Source organism: Bombina bombina, chromosome 4, assembly GCF_027579735.1.
Source record: "Bombina bombina isolate aBomBom1 chromosome 4, aBomBom1.pri, whole genome shotgun sequence".
Classification (NCBI taxonomy): domain Eukaryota; kingdom Metazoa; phylum Chordata; class Amphibia; order Anura; family Bombinatoridae; genus Bombina; species Bombina bombina.
Genome location: NC_069502.1, coordinates 247,817,325 through 247,829,414, shown reverse-complemented (window position 1 = coordinate 247,829,414; position 12,090 = coordinate 247,817,325). Strand labels below are relative to the sequence as shown.

At 40.9% G+C, this 12,090-nt stretch overlaps 1 protein-coding gene across 1 annotated transcript in view; it reads left to right on the top strand.

Moving 5' to 3' along the window:
* Positions 1 to 4,895, top strand: part of ANKMY1 (ankyrin repeat and MYND domain containing 1) — a gene marked incomplete at its 5' end in the record, with an annotated part of 176,442 nt that extends 171,547 nt beyond the window's left edge. Inside the window, 3 exons of the mRNA XM_053711515.1 lie at positions 436 to 520; positions 2,078 to 2,232; positions 4,565 to 4,895. Of these exons, the coding sequence (XP_053567490.1) occupies positions 436 to 520; positions 2,078 to 2,232; positions 4,565 to 4,740 (416 nt within the window). The remainder of the gene's footprint in view (positions 1 to 435; positions 521 to 2,077; positions 2,233 to 4,564) is intronic.
* Between the last annotated feature and the right edge of the window lie 7,195 nt (positions 4,896 to 12,090).

The following is a 12,090-nucleotide window of genomic DNA, read 5'->3' as shown; positions in this document are numbered from 1 at the left end:
TTTAAATATCTCCGCAGATGGTTTGTTTCACACACTCTAGAGGGGCTGGAGCTCAGATTCTGTACTCATGTATACTGCAAATTGCTTGACTTGACTTCATACTGCCCATTGATTGCTTAGAGCAGTGCCCAAACTCATTTACAGTTTGCCCTGATTGGACACAAACAATGGAGATGAGATAAATATACTCATTAAAGCAGGGGGTTATTATTGATTTGCAAAACCTGCAGTACTAACAAAGTGACATATTAAACATTTTAAAACATTTTGTATTTTGATTTTTTGCAATTTTGTACTTAATTGCTGATATAACTATGCACATTTAGAAAAAGTAACTTTGAAGTACTTGTATTGGGCACAAAAGACATTTGTCCTTTTCTCAGCAGGTTATCTCTAGTTTTGCATTATCTGACCGTTATAAATCTTTTTGTTTAGGGCTTCCTGCTTTACGCAAAACACCACAGTGTTCCCAGGGGAGCAGCAAAAAGGCACTTGTTGAACCGGACGCCTCATCACCTCAGTAAGAGATATTTTTTATGCTCTCACATTAGGGTTGCCATCTGTCTGGAATGACCTTGGCAGTTCTTGTTTCCATGTGTGTGTCCTGGTTTTAATCTGAGTAAGACCCGGAAATGCAAAGTCCAGGTGTGGTGGGAAACAGCCACACCCAAAAAAGGTGACATTGTGCATTTGCAACATATTGCACATGCCTACAGTTATTTCTCTCTTGCCTGTGTGTGTCTGAGTGTAGGAGTGTGTCTGTGTAGGTGTCTTTGTGTGTGAGAGAGTGTGTGTCTGTGTTTCAGTGTCTTTCTGTGTATGTAAGTCTGTGTGAAACAGTGAGAGAGAGAATGTGTGTATGTTAGTTTGTGAGACACTGTGTATGTGTGTGTGTGAGAGAGAAAGAGAATGTGTGTATGTTAGTGTGTGAGAGACACTGTGTGTGTGTGAGAGTGTTAGTATCTTTGTGTGTGTGTGTGTGAGAGAGAGAGAGAAAGTGTGAGTGTTAATGTGTGAGACACTGTGTGTGTGAGATAGAGACAATGTGTATTTTAGTGTGTGAGAGACACTGTGTGTGTGTGTGTGAGTGTTAGTGTCTTTGTGTGTGTGTGTGAGTGTTAGTGTATTTGTGTGTGTGTGAGAGAGAGATAATGAATGTGTGTATGTAAGTGTGTGAGAGACACTGTGTGTGTTAGTGTCTGTGTGTCTGTGAGAGAATGTGTGAGTGTTAATATGTGAGAGAGACTGTGTGTGTGGGAGAGTGTTAGTGTCTTTGTGTGTGAGTGTTGGTGTCTTTGTGTGTGTGTGTGTGTGTGTGTGTGTGTGAGTGTTAGTGTCTTTGTGTGTGAGTGTTGGTGTCTTTGTGTGTGTGTGTGTGTGTGTGTGAGTGTTAGTGTCTTTGTGTGTGTATGAGAGAGAGATAATGAATGTGTGTATGTTAGTGTGTGAGAGACACTGTGTGTGTTAGTGTCTTTGTGTGTCTGTGAGAGAATGTGTGAGTGTTAATGTGTGAGAGAGACTGTGTGTGTGGGAGAGTGTTAGTGTGTTAGATAGAGCAGTGTTTTTCAACCAGTGTGCCGTGGCACACTAGTGTGCCGTGAGAGATCCTCAGGTGTGCCACGGCAGACTGACAACAGTGTGACATATTTTTTAAACTTTGCTTGTTTTTTTACTCCCAGTGCAGGGGTAGTTTGTAGGAGGCATGGCATAACAGCACAATACATACAGTATGTGTGTGTGTGTTTGTATGTGTGTATATATATATGCTGTATTAGGCTACAATGTGTGATTTTTTTTAAATTTTGGGATGGTGGTGTGCCACAGGATTTTTTAATGTAAAAAAGTGTGCCACGGCAAAAAAAAGGTTAAAAATCACTGAGATAGAGAGTGTGTGAGAGAATATGTGTGTGTGAGATAGAGAGTGTGTGAGTGTGAATATCTATGTACAGGTTTGTGTTTATGTGCTATTATATATAGTGCGCTGTGCATGGCACAAGAGTGTTTGGGTTTGGCCTGAACTAAAGGTAGCAACCCTATCACATATTTGTGTTAATTAACTCTTTATGCCATTCCTTAGACAAACCTTCTTCAAGTACTGCTATGCATGCGGCCGCTCTGTGGGTGTAAAGCTGACCCCTTGTTCTCGCTGCTATTGTGTATTCACTTGTAGCAAACTATGCAAGAAAAGGGTATGGAATACGCTTCACAAGGAAGAATGTCATCAGCTTGCAGGTAAATCAATGTGAATGGGTTAATAAAGACATTAGTCTCTCCTCCCTCACCGCAGTGATGGCTCTTTTCTCCATCCCCCATCTAACATTAACAAGCCAGTTTTCAAGTAGTTGATCACATGCTTGTTAATTAAAAAGAATGAGCCACTCATTAGGACGTGCAATTAAACTGTGAAATGTTTACTATCTGTACTCTAGAGACTGCTCTGTCTATTATAGGAATGTTTAACCCTCTGCAGTTATGTATACTTAGAGGTATGGGGTCATTTTGCAACAATTTGAAAACAAATTATGAAATAATTTACCTCTGGGAAAGCAGAATGATTTATTTGTTAGTACAGCATAGATGCTGTTTTAGCAACTATACTGTCTCATTTAATGTAACTGTCTTCTATGTTATTTTCTGTATTCCAAATTCCTGATATCAAGCAAGTATATGTGTAAAAAACGTTCTCACTCTTTTAATTAATGACTTGTAGAAATATGACATAGCAATGCATCATTTAATGCAAATTAAAAATCATATATTGTGAATCAGTACCAATATTTGCTTTAATGTGCAGGGAGGCTGGTTTTCTAAAAAATAGATGAATACAATTTCTTTTTATTTCTCAAATTTGTATATAAATCAGTGTTTTCACCTTTTTTAGTGCTATTAGTAGTATCAGCAGTAAAAGTAGTAGTACCACTAGTATTAATTACCATTAGCGATGCAGAATCTGTTGGCACTCTACAAATAACTGATGATAACTGAACGGAAAAAAAATATTGCTCCACGGCTCAACATTCAATAGTTCTAACCATTGTAATGTGAGGAGAACAGGAGAGAATACAGTAATATGCAGTGAGTAGTGTACAGATGCTGTATAATGTTGGTAGAACAGTGTGAGTAGCTCATGTCTGTTCCCGCCTAGCTAGACAAAGTCCATCTCTTTCACTACATCACTAGGTTCCTGCTAGCCTCCCTCCAATCACACATACAGGTATACCTCGCTCATACAGCGGGTTAGGGACCGGAGCCTCGCTGTAAAGTGAAAACCGCTGTAAAGTAAAACAAGGTGCGGTCTTTGTGACCGCTGCTTCATAACAGACTCGCCAGAAACACGGGCCGTCAAGCTCCTTTCGGAGCTTGATAGATAGGCCCTACGGAGTGCTCTGCAATGCTGTAACAGACCAAACTGCGCATAACATCATGGCGCCTGTCGCCTTTTTCACAATGTCATGATCAGTACAATACTGTTTCAAAATCCTTAAAACTTGAATTTCAGCTCCATATTAGCACTGTATTAGTGAAGTGCTGTATTAGTGAAGTGCTGTATTAGTGAAGTGCTGTATTAGTGAAGTGCTGTATTAGTGAAGTGCTGTATTAGTGAAGCGCTGTATTAGTGAAGCGCTGTATTAGTGAAGCGCTGTATTAGTGAAGCGCTGTATTAGTGAAGTGCTGTATTAGTGAAGTGATGTATTAGTGAAGTGCTGTATTAGTGAAGCGCTGTATTAGTGAAGCGCTGTATTAGTGAAGTGCTGTATTAGTGAAGCGCTGTATTAGTGAAGCGCTGTATTAGTGAAGCGCTGTATTAGTGAATGCTGTATTAGTGAAGCGCTGTATTAGTGAAGCGCTGTATTAGTGAAGCGCTGTATTAGTGAAGCGCTGTATTAGTGAAGTGCTGTATCAGTGAAGCGCTGTATTAGTGAAGTACTGTATTAGTGAAGTGCTGTATTAGTGAAGCTCTGTATTAGTGAAGTGCTGTATTAGTGAAGTGCTGTATTAGTGAAGTGCTGTATTAGTGAAGTGCTGTATTAGTGAAGTGCTGTATTAGTGAAGTGCTGTATTAGTGAAGCGCTGTATTAGTGAAGCGCTGTATTAGTGAAGCGATGTATTAGTGAAGCGCTGTATTAGTGAAGTGCTGTATTAGTGAAGTGCTGTATTAGTGAAGCGCTGTATTAGTGAACACTGTATTAGTGAACACTGTATTACTGAAGCGCTGTATTAGTGAAGCGCTGTATTAGTGAACACTGTATTACTGAAGCGCTGTATTAGTGAAGTGCTGTATTAGTGAACACTGTATTACTGAAGCGCTGTATTAGTGAAGTGCTGTATTAGTGAACACTGTATTACTGAAGCGCTGTATTAGTGAAGCTCTGTATTAGTGAAGCGCTGTATTAGTGAACACTGTATTACTGAAGCACTGTATTAGTGAAGCTCTGTATTAGTGAAGCCCTATAAAGCCAGGTATACGTGTACTTCTATAGTTACTGTATTACATAGTGCCACTGACTTATCTATTCTACTAATTAAATTTATTTTCTAAAGTTATTTTTTTCTCTTTTTGAAGGGAATCTCAGCAGGAATGTATCACTAAATAAAGAAGAAAAGATGAAGAAGAATACTGCTGACAGGCTAAACAGATCAAAGAATCTGCTTGCTGAAAATGAACAATTAGCAGGACTTCCCAAAAGTCACGCAAGCAGGAACACGCTTTCCATCACAGAGAACTACAGCTTTAACTAACAGAGTGGGTTGGTTATTTAACAGATTTTATTCTCATACACCCATAAGACTAATAAGCAGAGGCAGAACCACAGTTATACCTTCTGACACAGGGCAATACGGGGTGTTTCTGTTTGTCAAAGCATATAATAAATAAATATTTTACAATCTTTCAATCAACACAACAATTTCTATACCAGATTACAGCAATCCTGTATTTATTTTATGTTGACTTTTTTTATAAATTCTTATTGATCTGCATTGTGCAGTTCCAGCCCCTAAATGTGATAATTGATCCATAATAACTGAGATTTCTGAAATGGTAGCAGGCCCAACTGGAAAAATCTCAAAACTGTATCTAATTGCCTAGTGTGTATATACTCTAAAGAAATATGAAACCATAAAAGAAAGTTAAAAGTATATATTATTTTGCAATTTTGCTAAAGATCTTTGTTACTGTATGTTAATACATGGCCTAGATTACGAGCGGAGTGCTATTTATCACTCCTGCACACGTGCTAACTGTGCTCAAATTTGACTTTTTGTACACATCAGTTACCGTGTGTATTACAATTGGAATGTAAAATGTTTTTGCTCGCATGCTAACACTGATGCGTGCAAAATGTTGAAGTTAGAATATTGCGACTGTTAACCTATTGCCCCATAGACTTCATTAGAGCACGAAAAGTGGGGAGAAAAACTAACACCCTACTTGCGTGCAAACCTGATCACATTTTCTCAAGTGCGCTAACCCAACGTGAGATATGAATATTTCACAATACAGTGTTCTTCGCATAGAAGAATATGTTCTATTTATTCATAAATACATATTTTATATTTATATATATATATATATATATCATTTGTTTTGGCAAAATATGTATCTATACCTATATAAATAGATGATTATATATAGGTATAGATATATACAGATATATATATATATATATATATATATATATATATTTTTTTTTTTTGCTACTTGGGGTAGGGGGCACTCAGATAATATATGGGTATAGAGTTATGTGCTGGCTATCCGAAATTCAATATAAACAAATTACATAGAAAGAGCTCTACCAAATCTAGAGAGCTAAAGCGGATATCAGGCCGCACCATACACAACCCTCACAATATAATTAAAAATGATATCCTAAACAGGTATGCTGGACATATACATTTTTATTAAAAACATAGCCAAAGACACATGCTGAAAAGATGGCAATAAACCAATTACAAATTTCAAATGTAGTGCACTACTGATGTATGGTTCTTGTTAGCATATTCAGGATTAGAGCCGGCTCATGAGAAAGTCCATCTCTGCTACTGGGCACTTGAGTGTTAAAAACACGCTCCGGTTATTGATAAACAGAATACCGTCCTTGATATCTCAGATGGTTATATATTTATCCGGTACCGGATTATAAACAATTATGTGAGAGTCAAAGAAAGGCAATTCCCTGTTGGATACTCCAATCCCATGTGCAAGTAATACAAGAAACTTCAGGGTGCAAGGCTTATTACTGCATGGCTTACCTTCGCTTTCTTCACACACTCAACGGGTATTACCTGACAGGATCTCATCCGCGGTGTGTCTCACTGCGATGCATATGGCCGATGCAGTTCTTCACTTGCCCAAACACTTGAAACCGATATTGCCAGGTTCACAGCACTATATATATATATATATATATATAGGAATATCTATTTATAAATACTTAGAACATATTCCACTATGTGAAGAACATTAGAATGTGAAATATTTACACTAACACTACAAACATTGTAACACTACAAACATTGTATAACACTTTATTAAATATGAACATTGCATAAATATGCTTTTACATGTTTTCAGCTACTTGACTGCAAAGGGCTCCAATGCACTTATTTATGTCTATGGGGCATATTTATCAAGCTCCGTACGGAGCTTGGTGCCCCGTGTTTCTAAATACCGCTGCTCCATAACCTGTCCGCCTGCTCTGAGGCAGCGGACAGACCGCCAGAAATTAACCTGATTGAATACGATCGGGTTGATTGACACCACCTGCTAGCAGCCGATTGGCCGCAAATCTGCAGGGGGCGGCATTGCAAAAGCAGTTCACAAGAACTGCTGGTGCAATGATAATGGCGAGAGCGTATGCTGTCAGCATTTATCGATGTGCAGCGGACATGATCCGCAACATCGGATCATGTCCGCTCGCACTTTATTAAATAGGCCCCTATATATGAATACTTATGTATTTATATGTTTATATGTGTATATATGTCTGTAAATACATATATACACATATAAATGCTTATGTACACACATATAAACATATAAATAAACATGCATATACATATTTAGACATATATACGTATGTATCTCTATGTTAAAGCCGTTTGCCTGCCTTTTTTTTCTAACACCTGAAACCTCATATCTTTGAGCACTTATAACTTTTGTATTCAATTTAAAAAAAAATATTAGGTGGTGTTATTATGAATGTAACTGTACTTTTAATGTAATTTTGATGTGTTTTGTGCAACTTTTTATTTGAGTTTAACAATTAACCAGAGTTCTGAGGTAGCGCTATCCCCACGCGCGATAAATTCAATAGTGCTTGAGCGAAAGTGTTTACTTTCAACTTGTAATACACACGCTACTTCCAACGCACGTAAACAGCCATGATAAACCCAATTTCCATCTTAATGGGAGGAGAGTCCACTGCTTCATTTATTACTTGTGGGAATTAAGAACCTGGCCACCAGGAGGAGGCAAAGACACCCCAGCCAAAGGCTTAAATACCTCCCCCCCACTTCCCCTATCCCCCAGTTATTCTTTGCCTTTCGTCACAGGAGGTTGGCAGAGAAGTGTCAGATGATACAGAGTGGTCTCTTATGGAGGGTAGTACTCTTCGTAATGTGACTGGAGTTTTAAGTAATCCTGTCAGCCTCTCAGTGAGAGCATGGATAAAAGTTAGAGTCCGGAAATGCAGGGAGAGTCTTTCTGTGAAACCATCACGACTCTGATTAACAGCTCCATAAGCAATCAGCGTTGACGAGTTTCGCTGCCTGTTTTCTGCTCTCAAGTCCATGTCAGGAGCAATACTACTAACCTGTCACACTTAAAAGGCAGTGTTCCTGTTCCACGGCATAGATTCTGGTAAGATAGTTTCATTTTTTATACACATATGATAATGCTAGAAGACAGGGTCACAGTTTGACTCCTTTTATCTGTATAGAATCAAGGGTTAATATCTCCTGAGGGGGATTGTTGAACAGGGGGGAATAATCTTATATGTTTATTTGATTTTATGCTGCTTTTATGTGTGAGATATTATGGGCTCATAGGCTGTTATGGAATATACAGGTTTCACTTTCACTTTGAGAGCCATGCAGCTTACAAGCTGCCTTGGAGCACTTTTTCTCATAGCAGGGAAGGTTCTGCATTGTGCACCATGTGATTCTTTCCCTCTTTCCTGACCGGGTGTCTATCAGAGAGGAGTCCTAACTCTCTGTACTGTCTGGGTCATGGAAGGTGGGGAGTGCCCCAGCTATTGGGATATAAAGGTGCAGTTTTTTTTAATAAAATGTTTTATTTCTATAGTTCTCCGGTTATTGCACTAGCGATGGAGGATTCTGTTACTTAGAGGGCACTCCCTCTATTCCTAAAGAGAAATTCCGGTTTATATTGTAAGGAGGCTTTAGTACCGCCCCCTCAATTATATTCCATATGCCTTGATAATGTGATAATATCAAATATGTTTGATACCACTGAGCCGACCACCTCTGAGAAGTTGTCATCCAGTGAGGTGCGTACCCTACATGCTTATCTCTCTACACATGCAGTTTCCCATAGCATTGCTGATTCTCTATCTGGAGTGGGCTATTTTTTCTCCAGACGTTACTGCGCAGTTCAGACGGCGGTGTCTGCGGCTTTTAATGCTTAACCTCGCCCTGCTAAGCGCAAGCGAAAGGTTACATATTGCACTCCCCTCGACATTACTCAGGAAAGATTTACGGTCTTGATGGTTGCTAATTCTTTTATATGTGATGCTATTAGGCAGATTATTCGCCTAAATGCTAAGACTTCAGCTTTTTCTGTTCAGGTCCGTCGGGCTCTGGCTGAAGTCATGGTCTGCGGATATGACTTCTAAGTCTAGACTTCTTTCCCTCCCCTTTAAGGGACTGATTTTGTTTGGGCCAGGCTTGGTCTCAATTATTTCCACGGTCACAGGAGGCAAGGGTGCCCTTCTACCGCAAGAGAATATGAAGATCAATCTAAGGGACAATTTTTGTTTTGATAAAGCCTATGTCAGCAGTCCTCCGCTAAGCCTGAGAAAACCACAAACTCTTGGAAGCCGGCTCATTCCTGGAATAAATCCAAGCAAAGCAAGAAGCACACCTAGTCTAAGTTGGCATGAATGGGCGGTCCTCTTCTGGATCGTGTAGGGGGCAGACTGTCACTCTTTTCATTCGCTTGGTTCAGGGACGTGCAGGATCCATGGGTCCTGGAGGTCATAGCTCAGGGTTACAAGATAGGTTTCAAGTCTCAGCCACCCAAGGGCAGTTCCTTCTATCTTCTATCCTGTATTCCTGACCAGAATGGCGGGAAGTCTTTCTGGGGTGCGTACAGGATCTGTCCTCTTAGGAGTTATTGTCCCGGTGCCTATCGCAGTGAGAGGTTTGGGATACTATTCAAACCTTTTCATGGTTCCAAAGAAGGAGGGAACTTCCCGTCTGATTTGGACCTTTAGTGCTTAAACAAGTTTTTAAATGTATCCTCGTTCAAGAGGGAGACAATAGGTCCATTCTTCCCTTCATTTGAGAAGGGCAATTCATGACCAGGACAGATCGGAAGGATGCTCCCTTCAAATACCAATCCTCTAGGACCTCTTCCAGTTCCTAAGGTTTGCGTTCCTGGACCAGCACTTCCAGTTTATTGATCTTCTGTTTGGTCTAGATGGTATAGTGGTGAGCATAGCAGCCTTCCAAGTAGTTGACCCGGGTTTGATTCCCAGCTAACGCAGCATTCTCAAATAAGTTTTTCGGAGGGTGGACCATTCGGAATCTTTCCTTTGTCTTCTTCGATCCCATGGATGGAAGATAAATCTAGAGAGAGTTCTCTTGCATCAAGTACCAGGGTAGAATTCTCGGGTACTATAATAGACCAGAGACGTTGCAGGTTTGCTTCGACATGTCTTGCCCTCCAGACCTCCTTAAGGCCATCTGTGGCTCGGTGTATGGAGGTGATTGGTCTAATGGTGTCCAGCATGGACATCATTTCCTTTGCCAGGTTTCACCTGAGACTGTTGCAATTGTGCATGCTGAAGCAGTGGAACGGCGATCATTCAGATCTGTCTCAAAAAATTTCTCTGGACAACCGATCGAGAGAATCGCTCTCTTGGTGTTTTTGTCCGGATCCCTTGTCCCAAGGGATGTCCGTCTCAAGACCATCCTGGGTGATTGTGACTACGGTTGCGAGTCTATCAGGATGGGGAGCTGTTTGGGGTGCCAGGAAGGCACAGGGCCTATGGACTCAGGAGGAAAAGCTCCTTCCCGATCGCATTTTGGATCTTCGGGCAATATACAATGCTCTGAAGGCTTGGCCTCTGCTGGGTTCGTCCCAGTTTATCAGATTCCAATCAGACAATTTATCCTTGGTGGCTTACATCAACCATCAGGGAGGAACGAGTAGCTCCCTAGCTATGAGGGAAGTATCTCGAATTCTGGAGTGGGCGCAGACCCACATTTATTCGCTGTCAGCAATACACATTCCGGATGTGGACAACTGGGAAGCGGATTTCCTCAGCAGACAATACTTTAATCCAGGGGATTGGTCTCTCCATCCCGAGTGTTTGTGGAAATTTGCAAGAGGAAGATCTTATGACATCTCATTACCAAGTTACCCAGATATGGGTTAAGGTACAGGGATCCTCAGGCGGAGCTAACAGGCCTTGGAAGATCAATCTAATTTATCTTTCACTGCTGTTACCACTACTTCCTAGTGTAGTGGCTCGAATCAAGCAGGCATCAGTGATACTGATTATTCTGCCTTGGCCGCAAAGGATATGGCTCGCGGAACCTTGTCGCAGGGATCTGCTGACCAAGGTCTCTTTTTTCTTCTATGTCTAGATCTCTGAGGCTGACTGCATGGAAATTGAACGCTTAGTCCTAGCGAGTATTTTCTGAGAGTTCAGTTATTCTTACTCTAATTCAAGCTTGTACCTGGTTGTTCGTCGCATGTATCATAAGGTGTGGAGGACCTACTTATTCTGTTCTCCAGGATGAACTGGAGAAGGGCTTTTCTGCAAGTCCCCTGAGAGGACAGATTTCGGCCCTGTCTGTGTTACTGCACAAGAAGTTCTCTGAGCTTCCTGATGTGCAGTCACTTGTTAAGGCTCTGCTAGGATCAGACCTGTGTTTAGATCTATTGCTCCTCCTTGGAGTTTAAATCTTGTTTTTTAGCTTTTGTACAGGTTTCGTTAGAGCCTATGCATGAAGTAGACATTAAATTATTGTCTTGGAAGGTTCCTTTTCTATGGGCTATTGCTTCTGCGCGCAGAGTATCTGTGATTGCTGCCTTGCAATGCGTCCCTCCTTATCTGGCTTTCCATGCTGATAAGGCTGTTCTACGGACCAAGTTAGATTTTCTTCCTACGGTTGTGTCAATTAGCAACATCAATCAAGAGATTGTGGTTCCTTTCAACGTAATTCTGGATGTGGTTTGTGCCTTGAAGTTCTATCTTCAGGCCATGTAGGATTTTAGACAAACTTCTTTCTCTGTTTGTTTTCTTTTCGGGAAGCGTGGGGGTCAGAGCGCCTCTTCGACTTCCTTATCTTTTTGGTTGAGGAATGTCCTCTGTTTCGCCTTGAGACAGCGGGACGTACGCCTCCTCTGAGGATTACGGCTCATTCAACTTGAGCTGTGGCCTCTTTTTGGGCCTTTAAGAACGAGGCTTCTATGGAGATTTGTATACATACTTCTGCAACATTTTACAAATTCAATGTTTTTGCTTCAGCAGAGGCAGCTTTTGGAAGAAAGGTTCTGCAGGCTGTGGTGCCCTCAGTATAGGGTCCGCCTCCTTTCACCCTCCCTTTTATTTTTCAGTGTCCTGTAGAGCTTGGGTATTTGTTCCCACAAGTAATGAATGAAGCAGTGGACTCTCCTCCCATTATGATGGAAAACATAAATTATGCTTACCTGATAATTTCATTTCCATCTATGGGAGGAGAGTCCACTGCTCCCGCCCGTTTCTCCGGGGGGGGGGGCCTAAATGTAATATTATTCTTCTGGCACCATTTATACCCTGATATTCTCCTACTGTTCCTTGTTCTCTTGGCAGAATGACTGGGGGATGAGGGGAGTGAGGGAGGTATTTAAACCTTTGG